The following is a 17,037-nucleotide window of genomic DNA, read 5'->3' on the forward strand; positions in this document are numbered from 1 at the left end:
ATGTCACACGAGTTAGTTATAAACGATAATAAAGACTAAGATAATATTTATAAATATAAATAGATACGCAAAGAAATATAATATTTACTTAAACTGTACAACTTAATTGCATATACACTATCGAGGATGGGTCCCACATGTGGTATGCCTGAGACTATCCTTAGGCCTAAGGCTAATACCATCCCCACCAACCCTCGCCATCGTCCTCATCCCTCTTTCTCCTCTTAATAAGAGGGTGCTTTAAGCCATGATTATCCACTCTTCCCCTCGCCCTTGCACCCTTAAGTATAACGTGCTTCTTCTTGGGATCTAGTCTCACTGGTACGCTCGAAATCTCCTGCTGATCCACATCGGGAGATAAGACCTCATCCTCATCGGGAGATGTGACCGCAGGCGCCGAAGGATGAACCTGAAAAATGTATAAAAATTAGTACCAAATTTTATTTATATTGAATACATTAACGATTGTTAAAAAATCAAACCTATGTATCGACGGGTGGTTGAGTAGGCCCCTGAGAGGGCTCTTGAGGTGGGTTTGGTGCGGAATATGAAGTAGTCTCATGGACGAGAGGCTGAAGCTAGAGAGTCGTGCTGTGCGAGGTCCAAATAAATGTTTAAGAAAATTAAAGTAATATTCACCTTATATTGAATAAAATTAACTCATGAGAAGACACTTGTGGCTCGGCAGTCTCATGAGAAAACACCTGTGGCTCGCAGACTCATGAGAAGACACTTGTGGCTCGGCAGACGCATGAGAAAATGCCTGAGTGGGTGGCTCTGATGGATCCACTGGCGCCGAATCCTAAAATATGAAAAATTATGAAATAATAAGTAACATATATATTTAAAATAAGTACTTTAATGTTTTAAATAAGTATATTAAATACTAACCGGGACTAAAAACTCGATGAAATCAAGATACCTGGGACCATCTACATATCTCACTGGTCGCTTCTCTTGTAATGGTGCACGAAGCTCCGCCCAATCGATGTCATCAAGTATCTCGAGGAACGCATTCTGGCTCGACTGAGATGAAGACTCAGGTATCTCCGCAAGTAGGCGTGCCGGCATAAAGCAGGTGACGATGGTCCAGCTGAGCTACCACAGGGCTCGAACGGCTGCGGATGGACTGGAACGGAAGCGGCCTCATCTACCAGATGGTGTCCTCTAGCAGCACCGCGTCCTCCATCAGCACCACGTCCTCTTATATCACCACCTCCTCTACCTGGCTGTGCTCCCCGTCTGTCTCTACGACGTCCTCCTCCTCGCGACGTCTGATACTGACCCTCTGGAATAGGATCATGCATACGCCTAATATTTCCTGCCTGCAGGATACCGTCCTCAGATATCCGTACTATCTCACCAGCAAGCCCCGCAACTGGGGGTTAGATATATGGTCTAACCCCAATACGCGTTGTCGTTGCACGCTCACCATCTACATTTGTTTTCAACAAATAAAAATAGTTACTTTTTAAATATAATAATTAACACAATTAAATGCGATAACGCCTCATACTGCTCCGCGAGTGCTGCGTATCCTACATCCCTTGGGGGACGTAAAGCGGGGTTGCCAATCAAGCGGCGTGTTATCTTATGGTACCAGTGCATGTAATCCCTGATAGGAGTCGCATGACCGACCTCCGCTAAACTCCGTAACCTATGCTCCCAATGCTGGAGCTGGACACCCATGAAAGCCAAAAATGCATCATCGATGGTTGATCGATCGTCTCGCGTATAGTGTCGGAGCTCATGACGAAAGGCGGGGGGAGGGAGGGGGGAGGGAAGGGTATAGTATGTCGATGCCCAAACTGTCTTAAGATGCGGTCGGGCAGGTGGTCCTCAATGATATCCAGTGTATCAATGGACACGCGACCTCCACACGGCCTGATCAGCCCTGCAAAAGGCCGGTAAACCATCCAAAAAAGCAGCGTACAATGTCCATAAAAATAGCTGCATAAAATGTAGCTACAAATTAGTGATTAGAAAGTACAAAATAAAATAATTATATTAATAGTGTAAAATATATAAATAGTTTTACCGCATCGTCTGTCATGCGATCAAGCTGGTTTTGGAATGGAAGTATACTGTGGTGCATATCCATATCTCGGTCAAACCCTGCCGTCCACCTCTTTGGGTAGGGCATGTCATCAGGGAGATCATGCCTAGGTACGGGCTGAAAAGGTAGCATCCTATTCCATACCCATAACTGAATAAGCACCCGATGTGTTCGGGTATAGGATGCCCCCCAATATAATGAGCAAATACAAACGGGCATGAACAATCACCTGCTGAGTGTCGTCATGAATAGGATCGTCCCCACGCAAATAATCGCAGAGGACACTAATCCTCACCCTACTCTGTCCCGAGATAGTGGTGAGGCCCCCAGGCACGAACTCAGTGAGCCTAGTCAACTCCGACACCCGTGTCATACCAAGAGGAGGCTCAACCCGACTGTATAATGGGTCTCAATCTACGCGCAATCCAAACATAACCTCCACATCCTGAAGCGTGATCGTGGCCTCACCAGTGCGTAGATGAAATGTATGTGTCTCCGGCCTCCACCGCTCAACCATGGCCGTAATGAGTGCCCAATCATGCTGTACCAGACCAATGGAGATGCAACGATAGATATCGCCTCGATATAATATCTCTAAGAAGCTGGGAGGGGGGGGGGGGGGGGCCGGCGTAAAAGAGTCCACACTATATCCAACCTACGGGGACGGAGCAACGTCCCCATCTCTATAACACCACCCCATAATAGCTCGGACCTATGATTATCTTGCAGAGCAAGTACTGATCTATCGTGGGGCCCCGGGTGAACGCTCGGATCCATGAAGGTGTTGTATCTGTACAAACTAAATTATTCATTATTCTTGAAATTAAAGTGAAATTGTATTAACTAATTAATCATTTATCGGGAAATTATATTAATGATGTTCAATCCGAAACTAAGGATTTAGTTTATCGTTCGTTATTCAAGATTTAGTTTATTGTTCGTTATTCAGGATTTAATTAGTTATCTGTTATTCAAAAATTATATTAACTAACTAATATAATGAGAATTGTATCCTTTGTCCTTTTTTATTCAAAATTTGTGTATTATAAGAATAATGTTGTATTATATTTTTGTGAATGATTATATCTAATTATAATTTACTCAGCTATATATTTATATTAACTACCTAATTATTCTACTAACAAACTAATTCATTTAACGGGAATTAAATAGTTAACACATAAAATTAGATAACAAATTAGCACATTAACAATTAATATAGGGTAAATAATTTCACAAATAAATAAATTAACAATGACATAATTAACAAATAATAAGAGATTACTATATTTTTCCAATTAAACAATCAATTAAAAAATTAACAATTAATAAATAATTAACCAAAAAAAAAAAAAAACAACTGGAAGTTTCAATCAATTTAAGCAAAAAATTACGATAAAACAATTTTTTTTTCCGAAATTCATGACATAGAACCATTGATCATGCTTAGAATCATAATGTATTTAACAAAATGGCGTTAAAAAGCTCATAGTAAAGTACCTTGATCGAAGCTTGCTGTAAGGTTGTTTGAATCGAGTTGTACGTCACTTTTTTCCAATATTCAACCTTTGAATCTTGATTTTCGGAATAAAATTTGAAGTGAAAAGGCCGTTTTTGGAATGTGGGCCCACTATTTTTTGCCTTTAATGGCATTTTCTGAGTTAAAAAATGGGGGTAGGGGACCAATGGTGGGGAAGAAATCCGATGGTCGTTTATTTAAATTCAATAACGCAGTACTTTCTGCGTTAAAGGAGTTAACCGTGCCGTTACAGTTAACTACTTTAACGCATGAATTTCCTGCATTAAAGGTACTTTGGTACCACTTTTTTTTTTTGTTTGGGTATATTTTGATTCAAATGACCTTTTTTTGGGTCATTTGGGTTCTGGACTCCGTGGTATGTCGATCGCGTGGCAATCTATTTGTGGGGCGGGGGGGGGGGGGGGGGATGCCACTATATTAATTGGATGAAAAATATGTACTCTATCTCACTCATATTATATGCTTTTAAGGTTTTTTACCCATAACTAATTATGAAAAAAATTTAATCCGCTTAAGCATAAAGTATCTATTCATAATAGGCAGGACATGTCACAACTTCAGCTTACCAGGGAGATGACCGTTGATAGGAAGGTATAGAGGTCGAGAATTAGAATAGACGGTTAGTAAGAAGTCGGGCGTATTTCTTTTTCATTCCCAGGGTATTAGTATCATTCTTGTATTTTCATATTCTTAGATTCCATTAGTGAATGTTGTCTCTTTAGCCTTGGCTATTATATTATCTTCCTGTTGTTCCAGATTGTTGCTACTGTCTTCTTTTTCATCTTTCTTTGAACAGAGAGTCTATCTGAAACAACCTCTCTATCTTCTCAAGATAGGGGTAAGGTTTGCTTACACACTATCCTACTTAGAACCCCACTTATAGTATTATACTGGGTTTTTTGTTGTTAATTAAACGTTTTATTTAATTAACACTCTGGTAATTGAACTAATAAGGGTAAATCTAGGGGGAAATGTAGTAAATAAATTTGTCTTTCAAAAGCATCATATATCTTAAATTAAAATTAATCTATCAAAAACGACTAATATTTGAGACCGGCAACAGTAATCTCAACAAAATTTTATCCAAAAACACAAGGCGAGACTTTTGCATATTTTCTTTTTTTAAAAAAACACGTGGCACCAAACTATAAAGGAGGAAAAATATACTTATCAAAAATCAAAAAGAAAAAAAAAATTGGCTTGGTTGCTGTTTATTTAACCATTTAATAATAAAAAGAAATATATGCTATTTTCGTATTTCAGTTTCAGTTAGAATAGGATTTTGGAGATTGATTCCAAATCTACCCTAAATCTGGAATATTATGTTCAAGATCGTCCTTTTCCGATTGTGATTCGTTCACAGTGTCCCCAAACCCTAAACATGATTTACACAAAAGCTTTATTCCTCTCTTTCTTGTTTTAGTTACACACACATAAGCATCATAAAAATACATACCCATAAACTATATTTTACGTAAACTCTTACATTACATAGCAGAAAAGATCTTTTTTTCTTCTTCTTTTTTCTCAAGAATTTGAAGAAGATGGACACAGATGAAGGGAAACTATTTGTTGGAGGATTAGGATGGGACATGAAGGAAGACAAACTAAGAGGGTATTTTAGCCATTATGGAGAACTTACACATGCAATAATCATGCGTGATAGAGTCACTGGATTATCTAGAGGATTTGGCTTTGTTGTTTTCTCTGATCCTTCTGTTATTGATGTTATTCTAAAAGAGAAACATGTCATTGATGGTCGTCAGGTAAGAAATATTACCAATTTATTATCACCCCACATCTTATTTTTTTTATTGCAAAAGATTCTTGAATGTCTACGTGTAGTATTCCGAAAAAGAAATACCTAATTAGCTACGAACTTCATCGCTAAGTGGTAGTTAATTAAATTGCTCGTAGGTAATATAATATTTTGATAATCCGTATTTTTCTGTTTAGCTACATAATTTGTCATTTTTTAGTAGTGACTAGTGACCGTATTAAATATGAACCTGCTATAAATCTTGAATCTGCCTGCTACTAATTTCTTGTGTGTTTGGTTTATTTAATCAATCTTGGCCGTCCAGTAGGAAACATTACCAATTTATCAGCACCCACATCTTTCTTTTTACTGCATTAAGATTCTTGAATCTATACATACATTACAAACAAACAAAAAAACTGTAATTAGCTACTAACTTAATTGCTAATTTGTCACTAAATTTTTTATAGCTGATAGAATATTTTGATAATCCGTCGCTAATATTTTGTTGTTTAGCTACAATATTTGTCCGTCGATAATTCATGTTTTTTTAGTAGTGGCTGTATTAAATCTGAACCTGCTAATTCTAAATCTTAAATCTGCCTGCTACTAATTGAATGTGGTGTTTGATTTATTTTATCAATCTTGTACATGTAGGCATAGCCTGTTCAGTTTTTGGACGTTTCAAGATTGACCCCAATTGAGTTTTTCGTTTTTTCAACAGATATATGTTTGTACGTTTTCAAAGTTTAGAATTCAGTTATTAGTTGCATCAGCATGTGTTATGTCTAGGCCTTGCAGTGGCTTCAGTTTTGGCTCGGACTGTTTATGTATATGCAAAAGAGTTTTTATAACGTGTGTATTATAGACCACCTTCTCTAAATTCTGAATCCGCCTTTTTGTCCGCTTTCTCAAACGGTGGCTATGATTAATCATGTTTTTCCCCCTTTTATGGAACTAGAGAAGTGTGGATTGTTCTGCAAATCCTAAATGGGGATGTAGGTGCTCGTGTTCGTCTATTCTTACTTTCCCCTTGCTTAGCTCATCTGTCACTCTTTTTACTTGTAATTTTACTTTTAGATTGTTTGATTAGAATCTGTGCAATGCTTTAGCGCAAATTGTCACATTTACGAACGCGTGGGATGGGGGAGGGAAGAAACATTCACTTTGTTTCATTTGGATTTTGTGGAAATGGCCCTGGATCAGCTTTTCAGGGTGGGTAGGACAAATTTCCTTAGAATAATTAAGGATTCTATTTCTTGTTCTTTTCAATAACAACATACCCAGTGTATGTTTTTGAAAAGCACAAGAAACAGAATCCTTAATCATTTTCAGTAAAATATTCATTCAAAGAAAGGACCCAACTTCTAACGTTGCGATGCTCACTCTTTTTGGGGAACATTGGTTAGATGACTCTTTGTTATTCTTGTACTTGATGGCATCTTACTTGCAGCTATGTCAGTCAACTAAAGTCACTTATTTGGGAAAAAATTACCACAGGAGAGATGTAGAGTAATATGTTAGATTTTCTTGTTCTTTATCGGATATGTTTATCTGAGCTGAAGTCATTCAAATATTTGATATTCTAGTGGTATGCTTTAGTCACATAAATCTTTTCCTTGTTTTGAAAGTTCTCAGCAGTGTTAAAACTTGACGAACAATTCCGCCTGGAAGCTGTGATGTTGTAGCTTGGCTTCAGCTGAACCACACCTGCCTGTTTACTTGTCTGTCTGTTTTCACTTTAAACTCCAGTTTTGCCATTCAGGTGGAAGCTAAGAAGGCTTTACCAAGACAACAACAGCAGAGCTTGAGATCGCGACTTCCTCATGCCAGTGAAGATAGAAGACCAGAAGGGAATACCAGAACTAGAAAAATATTTGTTGGCGGGCTACCTTCGTCCCTTACTGAAGAAGAGTTTTGCCAGTACTTCCAAAGTTATGGTAATGTGACAGATAAAGTAATAATGTTTGACCCAAACACTGGTCGCCCTCGAGGATTTGGTTTCATCACCTTTGACTCAGAAGATGCTGCTGATAAAGTTCTTCATAAAAACTTTCATGAACTGAAAAATAAGCTAGTGGAGGTAAAACGTGCCCTGCCTAAAGAAGCAAATCCTGCAGGCAAAGCTTACCCGAGTTATGGTTCTTCTGATCCCATTAGGTTTCCGCAGCCTGCTTTTTGTGGTTACACTCCCTATAACAGCTACGGAGCTCTGAATTATGGTTATGGTTACGATCCTTATACTTGGTACGGTGGATTATATATGAATCCATCTTTGGCCGGCATTGGTTATGCCACAAGAAACCAGTGGGGCAGCCAGAATCTTGGGTATGGGGATTTCTATAATTTAAATGCAAGTTATGGAGCTTCTAATCCGTGGGGTGCTTCAGCCAATCGTGGTGCTGTTTTGGCATCAACTAGTACAGCTCAGGGTCAAAATGGGAATCAGGGAAATGGTTACTGCAGCTACACAGAAAATGAAGGCCCTTTCACTGATTCTGATGGTAACGAGACTGGTGATAGGCATACAGGTAATACTCCAAACAGCAGCAGTGGTGAGACGCCTACCCAGGCAGGGCAACACGAGGCAAATGGGCACAACACAGAAACAATCTCTGACAACAGTAATGGTTCTCCAGGGGTTCCAGATGCAGCTTCGGTTTCCGATAAATAAGAAATATCGGGTTATTGTGGTTAAACTGAGGGAACACTGACAGCACTGACCATATCATTTAACACCACCAGTTCGGTCACAATAGATCCGATGACTGGTTGAATTGCTCTGCAGTCTATGTTGTGTTGTGTAACAGTTACATTTACATTCCTACAGATGACTAGTGTTGGTTTAAACTGGTGATACAATGTATTGTCTGTTGAATGTTTTGCTCTTATCTGAATGATTATGTTTCTTTCTCTGCTCTCATACCTCAAGTAGCTATTTGTGTGAAATCTATTCCTACAGTTGGTTACTTGAAAATGATTTTAGTTTCTAAATGTTGGCATATAAACTTTGTTATATGAAAATAGGATAGAATTCAGTTGATTGCTAGTAGTTCTGAGACTTTCTTTTGTTTGGGTGCTGAGGGGATTGAGCTATAGATACTTGACAAGCAATGAAGATTCCTTCATATTATGGTCCATGATTTGGAAACTAGTGGTCAGTTCTACAAATATGTAGACAGTAGGCACAAATCTTAGTATTAGTACCCTTTGTTGAAGAGGCATGTTTTCAAGATTTATTGATTTGGATGACTTCTTGGAATTTGGAGTAATGAGAGGGACTCAAAAAAGAAGTGGTTGATTTATAACATGTTTTTTTTCTTTTCTTTCTATTTTATAAATCAAAAGTTTCAAGTCACATATATGAGAAGAAAGCAATTAGGTGATGTAGTAACTTCAGTTCACAACTCTGTTTCATTCCGTCAAGGTCAAGTATGGCAAAACTAGCTAAGCTATCTATCATAGACAACAATTAGCTAAAGATATCTCTTTTTCACATGAATTCAAGTTTTATGCAATGACAGTACATATTCTGATCCTGCATATGTACTTTTGTTATGGGGATGAGGAGAAAACATGACTCTATAGTTTACAATACTTTAGGAGGAAGATCAGCTCGAGTTTCAGCAGTTGTAAATAAAAAAACTATGCAATTAGTAAAAACTGCAAACAGAACTCGTGTCTAAGGAAAGGGGAACAAGAAAAAAGAAGTTATATGTATAAATGATGTTTCTCTTATGAGATATGTATAACAGATGACAAATGCATTCTTCTTTGGCACAATTAGAGTCATCACTCAAAGTAGAAAAAAGAACATATTTCCAGAATAATTCCACACACATACAGGTTTTTCAGAACCAAATTCAAACGGGCGGTACAACGACAACGTCTTGTGATATACACAACCCAACAAAGTTTTATTCCATAAAATGGTGTAAAGATATTGTAAGGACGATATACAGTCACATCCACGACTACTGTATTTATATTTTCACTTCATTTTATTACTTACAAAATCATTGTAACTTAATTTGATATAGTGCAAGCACTAGATACTACTTAGTGTGTGTTTTTTCGTCCACGAAATATTAGGAAATTGCAATTGCTAGCACTTTTTGCAAGGGCAGATAGAAAGTTCATTGTATGGATTCGGCAGGAAATCGTTAACTTTAACCCAGAGATTAAATATATACATATAATAATCTACGAACTCAACGTCATAAATGGGTTGAGGTTTGAAAAATGGGTTGGAGGCAAGTGAAACTGTGAAAAGCTTCCAGAACTCGTAAACTTCAAATTTTAAATCTACTTCTGACTTTTTATAGTGAATCTTTTCTAGAACCTGCTATTTTTTGTGATTAAATTTAGTGAAACTAAAAATAATCAAGCCGGCAAAGTCCTGTAATTCAAAGTGACATCTGTTTTTTTATTGTTTCAGGAAATGGTCCTACATCCAAGATTATTGCCTTATTGGTTGTGTGACTAATTCCTAAAAATGTCACTAGCACTCTATTTTAAGCAAGATATTGAAATCAATTTGTTTCATTGATAACCAATGTATTATTATAAAACTAATGGGTATTCTTTCTTGGCAATTCTTAAATTTGTCAATTACTAATATCGTATGCATTTTGTAGCTTTCAAAATTTTCCATGCAACATCATACGTAAAGACAAGTTTGAGGCTGGTAAATACCTATGATGTGACTCATTTTGTTGCACAATAATAACAGTACATAATTATTGATTAAAGATTACAACAGTGAATTCAGAATGGGTGTAATCTTACTACTTATATATGTATAGTTAAAATACGTTTTGCGTATCTTTATAAGTATTTCGATCCCAAAGAGATGTGTTAAATTGAACACTTAATTGGCCCTAAATTTGCCTCTGTATATATAAGATGAGGCTGTCTTCTCTTCAACATGACTGTTTCTGGCTACTATATTAATTAGTTACTTCTAATTTGACGTCGATAATATTGATGCTACACATTCCAAAAAACATATACTCCTATATAAATGTGGACAAGACACATCTTTGTTTAAAATTAAAACAAAATTAGTTGTAGGCACTTATATTTTAGATGCAAAATGAAAGCGACATTTGGAATTATGAGGACATGCATATAGAAACCCTCAATATATAAAAGCTGGCACACACATGACTTTGAAATATATGTAGCACTCTTATTAAAATAAAAAAGTTTTCCAAGCCCCAAACCCCCAAAATTCTGTAATTTATTCTTTGTACATGATGACTGAAAAATTAGAGAAAGGAGGTGGGAATATTGGGAGTGAAGATTATACACAAGATGGGACAGTGGACCTCAAAGGTAGACCTGTTCTCAGATCCAAAACTGGCAGATGGAAAGCTTGTTATTTCATTGTTGGTATGTTAATTTTGCTCAGACTATGGTATTCAGCTCTTAATTTACCGCCAAAGGTACCATTATCATACATAATAAGTACTGATTTGGAATGAGTTCTATAGTTCCAACTAGACTCACTTTTTTCATGTATAAACATGCAGAAAAGTTTCAAAATATGTGCATGTAATGCGATTATGCTCCTCCATGATTCATTTAAGTATTTTAAATTTTGGATTCGCCTCTAAACCAACTTGTTTAGGTAAAAGTTTTCAGTTACCTTTAGATCAGATTAGATGACTCATAATAGGAAAACGCCCATTAGCTATGCTTATGCAACAACAAGATCGTGTCATACATGCCTGACAGTCCCTCATAATTGCGACCCTGATCATCACTTGGGGAGACTTCTTACTCCTATTTTTTAAAGTTGTTTCTTCTTCTTAAAAAAAAAAAAAAAAAAAAAAATCAAAAAGCTCTTTTACTTAAAGTAGGCCGTTAATTCACCATTGGAAAAACGGATATATGAAATCTCCGTTTTTTACTTCTACTATTTACGATAAGAGGCTCAAATTATTCCCTCCCTATTTATACTTCCCATTGTATATAGTTTGTTTAGTTATACACTTCATATGTTTCTAGTGATACACATGGCATCATCAAATGATATAAGTTTCAGATAAAAATCTACAACACACTAAAACATCGTGGTTCTCAACATTTTAAGTGGGACTTTTCGCGTACCCTCAAACACTTTTTATTGATAAAAAAAAAAAAAAAAAAGTTGTGAAAAAGTATCTAAATAACTCGTGGCTTTGTGAAGATACATATATAACGATCGAGATTGGAACAAAAACGACATGGCGCTTATAGTTGTATGCTATGCAATAAATGTCTAACGCTTGTACGCTAAGATATCCCGAAAAAGTCTAAATTATATACACCATCAGTGTAAAGAACTTTTACATTACAAAATGCTCTATAAGACTAATTAAGTTTTAAATACTGATGAAAATGCTAAAAACTACTCTAATTATATATGTACAGGATATGAGGTATTTGAGAGGATGGCATTCTACGGAATAGCAACAAATCTGGTGATCTATCTATCAAACGAGCTCCATGAAGGCACTGTCAAATCCTCAAACAATGTTACCAACTGGGCTGGTACTGTTTGGTTGACTCCCATAATTGGTGCTTACATTGCTGATGCTCTTCTTGGTCGTTACTGGACTTTTCTCGTCTCATCTTCTATTTATCTTGTGGTAATTATTATAACTTGTTTCATTTACATCATATAAATATATATATGTATGGATAGTCATCCAACTTTCATTTCATCAGGTTTGCCAAAGTCATAAAACTATTTTTTGTAATTAAAAAGCAACTCAAATATATATGCATCAAAGAAAATAAAAGACAAAAATCTCGGTCCCAGAAAATATATGTAGGTTGCCACTTCTATAAAATTGCCATGTTAGTATAGCCATGCATGTCATCACCTCACTTTAGATAGTATTCGCGTGGCACTACTTAAAAATACCTTTCTGACTCAACTTAATTGCCAATGACACCATGAGGCACATCACAGGATCTTCTTTTAATTAGTAGGTCAAAAAATGAGCTTTTATATTTTTAGTGGTGCTTATGCTCATGCATGGATTTTATTAGGGGTGTAATGTTACGGTTTGGACGGGTATTTTATAAAGGTTATATCATATCATTTTTTCGGCTGTTTTATTTGTATAACCAAAATAAGACTTTTTGAAATCGTCCCATCATCTCGGTTTCTCTTCGATTTCGGTATGATGCAGTTAGTTTTCGGTTTTTTTTTAAAAACTATATATAACAGACACTGATAAAAGTTACAACATGCTAACATGTATACTTGTGTAGGACTTTGGCAAAATTTCTCTAGACATTTTTACTGTTTAAAAGGTCATGAATTAAGAAAACATGAAAGACAACCAGAATAGAGATTTATCCCATTATTTTACCATAGTGCAAGTCAATGTTAAGCAAAGATTAAAAAAAAAAAAAAAAAAAAAAACTAATTAATTTAGATCACACAAGCGGGAAGAAATCAATCAAGATGGGACTCAAGAACTGAGTCTACTAAGATTAAGTATATATTCAATAAGAGAAATTTAAACCTTACGAGAGGAAAGATATCTACTAATTGTTGTAGCTTGCTACCCAAGATCATTGGGTTACCTTTTAGCTTATTAGTTACTACTCGAGATGTTAGTACTAATTTAGTTTCGATAGGAGTAGTATAATAGATTTCAGTGTTAGAACTTTGGTGTTAATTATGCTACCGGGTTGTAGTCATTTCCATCATCCCGAGTCCAGGGAAAAAATATTAATATTTTATTTTTTTCAAACTTAATATATAAAACACATATATTATTCGCTACGGTTCGGTATTTTTTCGGTTAATTTTTTATAAAATAAAAAACCTACCTAATTATTCGGTATGGTTATAAATTTATATAAAAAAGGTCGGTTTTATTAAGAAAATCTAAAAGTCGATTAGATACGGTTCGATTCGGTCGGTTAAGTCGATTTTAAAAAATTCATTGAGACCCCTAGATTTTATGTAAGGTGAGTTCTTAAAGTGACAACTTGTGTCTTTTGGGATCAAATTTAACATTTATTGGCATTTTTTTATTTTTGATATATAGGTGCACGTCAGTTATTTTTTCGTCATAAAAATTAGTTTGATGACATTGATGCAATAAACTGAAAATGGACTGACAACTATTCGTAAAACTAACCCGGCACATCACATATAAACACTTTTTTTTCTTGTACTTAACTCATTAATTGCAACAGGGAATGTGCTTGTTAACACTAGTTGTTTCTTTGAAATCCTTGAGACCTCCAAGCTGTGGCAAAGGAATCAAAGACATAGACTGCACTAAAAAGGCTTCTGCTTTCCAAATTGGCATATTCTATTGTGCTTTATATATAGTTGCTATTGGAACTGGTGGAACCAAACCTAACATCTCAACAATGGGTGCAGACCAGTTTGATGAATTTGAACCTAAAGAGAGGTTTCAAAAGCTCTCATTTTTCAACTGGTGGATGTTTAGCATATTTCTTGGAACTCTCTTCTCCAATAGTTTCCTTGTTTACTTGCAAGACAATGTGGGGTGGGGTGTTGGTTATGGCCTACCAACTGCTGGACTTGCTGTATCTATCATGGTGTTCTTGTTAGGGACTCGTTATTATAGGCACAAAACTCCTTCAGGGAGTCCATTTACTAGGATTGCTCAAGTTCTTGTTGCTGCTGCTAGGAAGTGGAAGGTGGTTGTCCCTAATGACCCAAAGGAGCTTCATGAGTTGAGCTTGGAAGAGTATGCTAGCTCTGCAGGCATCTTCAGAATTGATCATACCACTTCTCTAAGGTGACAACATTCTGATATTTAATCTATATACGTTACAACATAAAAAATAAAAAAAAACTAAACTATCAATCAAAGTTGTCGCCACGTGACAGAGGTCACGAATCAAGCCTTGGAAACAACCACTTGCTGAAATGCAAGGCAAGGTTGCATACAATAGATCCAATGTGGTTCGGTCTTTCTTTAGACCCCGTGCATAACGGGAGCTTAGAGCACCGGCTTGCCCTTGAGTGTATTGTAACCTGTTGTAGTAGATACTTTACCTTATTTTTCAGGTTATTAGATTCGGTAGTTACTTGCATGGTGACCTGATAGTTTAAAAATTCTCTTACAATGGTGACCTAAGGTGAAAACATTCTGATAGTTTTAGATGCTTTGACAACATTAAAAAGTTTAAATTGTCAATAAGAGTTGTCACCATGTGATCAGGAGGTCACGAATTAGGCGGCGAAAACAATCATAAAACAACCACTTGCAGAAAAAGGCACGGGTGCATACAATAGACCTAATGTGGTCCGACCTTTCCCTAGACCCCGTGCATAGTCAGGTTACCATTGAGTGTATTTTAACCTATTTTAGCAGACAATTTGCCTATTTTTCAGGTTATTAATTTCGGTAGTTACTTGCATGGTGACCTGATAGTTTAAAAATTCTCTTACATGTGTATAGAAGTTAAATGCTTGGTTTTTAATTTCTTTGCTTGGATTGTGTGTGATTGGGATTATTTTACATGCAGACCTCTTGACAAGGCAGCAGTAAAAACAGGGCCTAGTTCACCCTGGATACTTTGTCCAATCACCCAAGTTGAAGAAGCTAAGCAAATGATAAAAATGCTACCAGTACTTATAGCAACTTTCATACCAAGCACAATGCTAGCACAGACGCATACGCTCTTCATTAAGCAAGGGACAACTTTAAAGAGAGGAATCGGTCCAAAGTTTGAAATTCCTTCAGCATCTCTTACAGTCTTCATAACAATCTCCATGTTGATCACCATTATTGTGTATGACCGCTTCATCGTACCCATTCTTCGAAAATACACAAAAAATCCAAGGGGGATCACATTGTTGCAGAGACTAGGGATTGGCCTTGTCTTGCATATCATAGTCATGCTTGTTTCCTCCTTCATCGAAAGAAAAAGGCTTAGTGTAGCAAGAGAAAATGGAATTACTGAGAAAAAACAGATTGTTCCGCTATCTATTTTCGTTCTGCTTCCACAGTTTGCATTGATGGGAGTTGCTGATAACTTTGTGGAGGTTGCAAAACTTGAGTTTTTCTATGATCAGGCACCAGAGAGCATGAAAAGCCTTGGTACTACATATGCTACAACTAGTTTGGGTATTGGCTATTTCCTCAGTAGCTTTTTGTTGTCAACTGTGGCAAATGTCACCAAGAAAAATGGACACAAAGGGTGGATTTTGGACAACCTCAATATCTCTCATTTGGATTATTATTATGCATTTTATGCCGTCTTAAGCTTTCTCAACTTTCTTTTTTTCCTGGCTGTAGCAAGACTCTTCGTTTATAACACCGAGATCAACAAAACCAACAACGAGTTGCGAGAGGCCATGCAACCCTCACTTAGCAAGTCAATAATCGAAGAAGACAAGGCACTGGTTAAATAAGCCAATTTGCAAAACCCCCACCCCCCCGCAAACCACCAAATAACTTAATGAATTGTGTAATACAAAATTATGAAACTTTAGAACCAAGGTTGTTATCTCTCTATTTCATCATGGATTCCTTTTCAGTATGTCACGTTTATATACAAAATCTTGGAAGGACATTTTAGCTTTTAAGATTCAACTATATTTCATGGTGCAGTAAATGTACAACTACTTGTTACAATCAACAAAGATGCTTTCCTCTCATCTATCACATATATAAAGTCATTTATTTAGCAGGACTCTTCTTCTATAAGTCATAGTATCTCAGTTTCACAACTACTTGTCAACCATGATTGTCTAGACTTAATCATTTGATAAAGTTCTTAATTTACTGGATCATTTGCTGCAATACAAGCTTTTGCCCCTGCAAATAAACAAGTTTCTGAATGCGTCAACAGGAGATGAGTACTTTCATACTCAGGAAAAGGTGCCAAGTAAAGTGGAAAGGATGAAAAAGAATAGAGTATAGTGGATAAAAGCAGTACATATGAAAATCATAACAAAAGTTCATAATTTGGAGAAATTCTGATATTATTTACTACTGCGTAATTTGCACACTCGGAATCCTGAGTTTGAAAGATTTCTAGAAACGATTTCAGCGGTATACTAAAGAAATTTGAGAACTAATGAATCGTAGTTCGTAACAAAATATTGCAAAGGAGCAAAAGAGAAGCTATAGCACACATTGTGAGCTTGAACACAGATGACCGGAAAAAAGATTGACATGATCAATTGCATGATATTGAGTGGATTGGTCATACATGTTCTCCTTCTTCATCATGGTATCCTTGCAAGACAACTACATTTTGGTGATGTAACCTTGATACAGCGATATCTCTGTCAAGAATTCCTTTAGCCCTTGTACTGATCCTTCTTTTGCTCGCTTGACAGCAATAATTGTTTTATCAGTGAAAATCCCCTTAAAGACAGACCCATATCCTCCTTCCCCAACTTGATTTGAGTTATCAAAGTAGTTAGTGGCCAATATCATTTCTCCGAAAGTGAAGCTTTTAATTTTTGCAGAAAAAGTTGCAAGAAACATATCTGAATAAATTAAAGGTAAAGCTTACCAAATGAGAGAACACACATAAACGTTTCCTTGATAGGATGCTTTGGTATTTGGCATGTCATCTTTTGATAAACACAACAACAATTGTTGAAACAAAATGCAGCAAAAGCACCTGCTACAACGCCAACTATCAAAGCACCATAGGATGCTTTGGTATTTGGCATGTCAT

At 36.3% G+C, this 17,037-nt stretch overlaps 2 protein-coding genes across 2 annotated transcripts; both read left to right on the top strand.

Moving 5' to 3' along the window:
- Positions 1-4,664: 4,664 nt before the first annotated feature.
- LOC132069236 (heterogeneous nuclear ribonucleoprotein 1-like) lies at positions 4,665-8,266 on the top strand. Its single transcript, XM_059462650.1, has 2 exons — positions 4,665-5,362; positions 7,121-8,266. Exons 1-2 carry the CDS (start codon positions 5,141-5,143, stop codon positions 8,027-8,029), a joined length of 1,131 nt encoding a protein of 376 aa, XP_059318633.1. The 5' UTR covers positions 4,665-5,140; the 3' UTR covers positions 8,030-8,266.
- A 2,300-nt stretch (positions 8,267-10,566) lies between these two features.
- LOC132050494 (protein NRT1/ PTR FAMILY 5.2-like) lies at positions 10,567-16,051 on the top strand. Its single transcript, XM_059441761.1, has 4 exons — positions 10,567-10,749; positions 11,773-11,990; positions 13,561-14,135; positions 14,869-16,051. The coding sequence occupies exons 1-4, from the start codon at positions 10,611-10,613 to the stop codon at positions 15,755-15,757; spliced, it is 1,821 nt and encodes a 606-aa protein (XP_059297744.1). The 5' UTR covers positions 10,567-10,610; the 3' UTR covers positions 15,758-16,051.
- The last annotated feature ends 986 nt before the right edge of the window (positions 16,052-17,037 follow it).

This window comes from Lycium ferocissimum, chromosome 1 (assembly GCF_029784015.1).
Source record: "Lycium ferocissimum isolate CSIRO_LF1 chromosome 1, AGI_CSIRO_Lferr_CH_V1, whole genome shotgun sequence".
NCBI lineage: Eukaryota > Viridiplantae > Streptophyta > Magnoliopsida > Solanales > Solanaceae > Lycium > Lycium ferocissimum.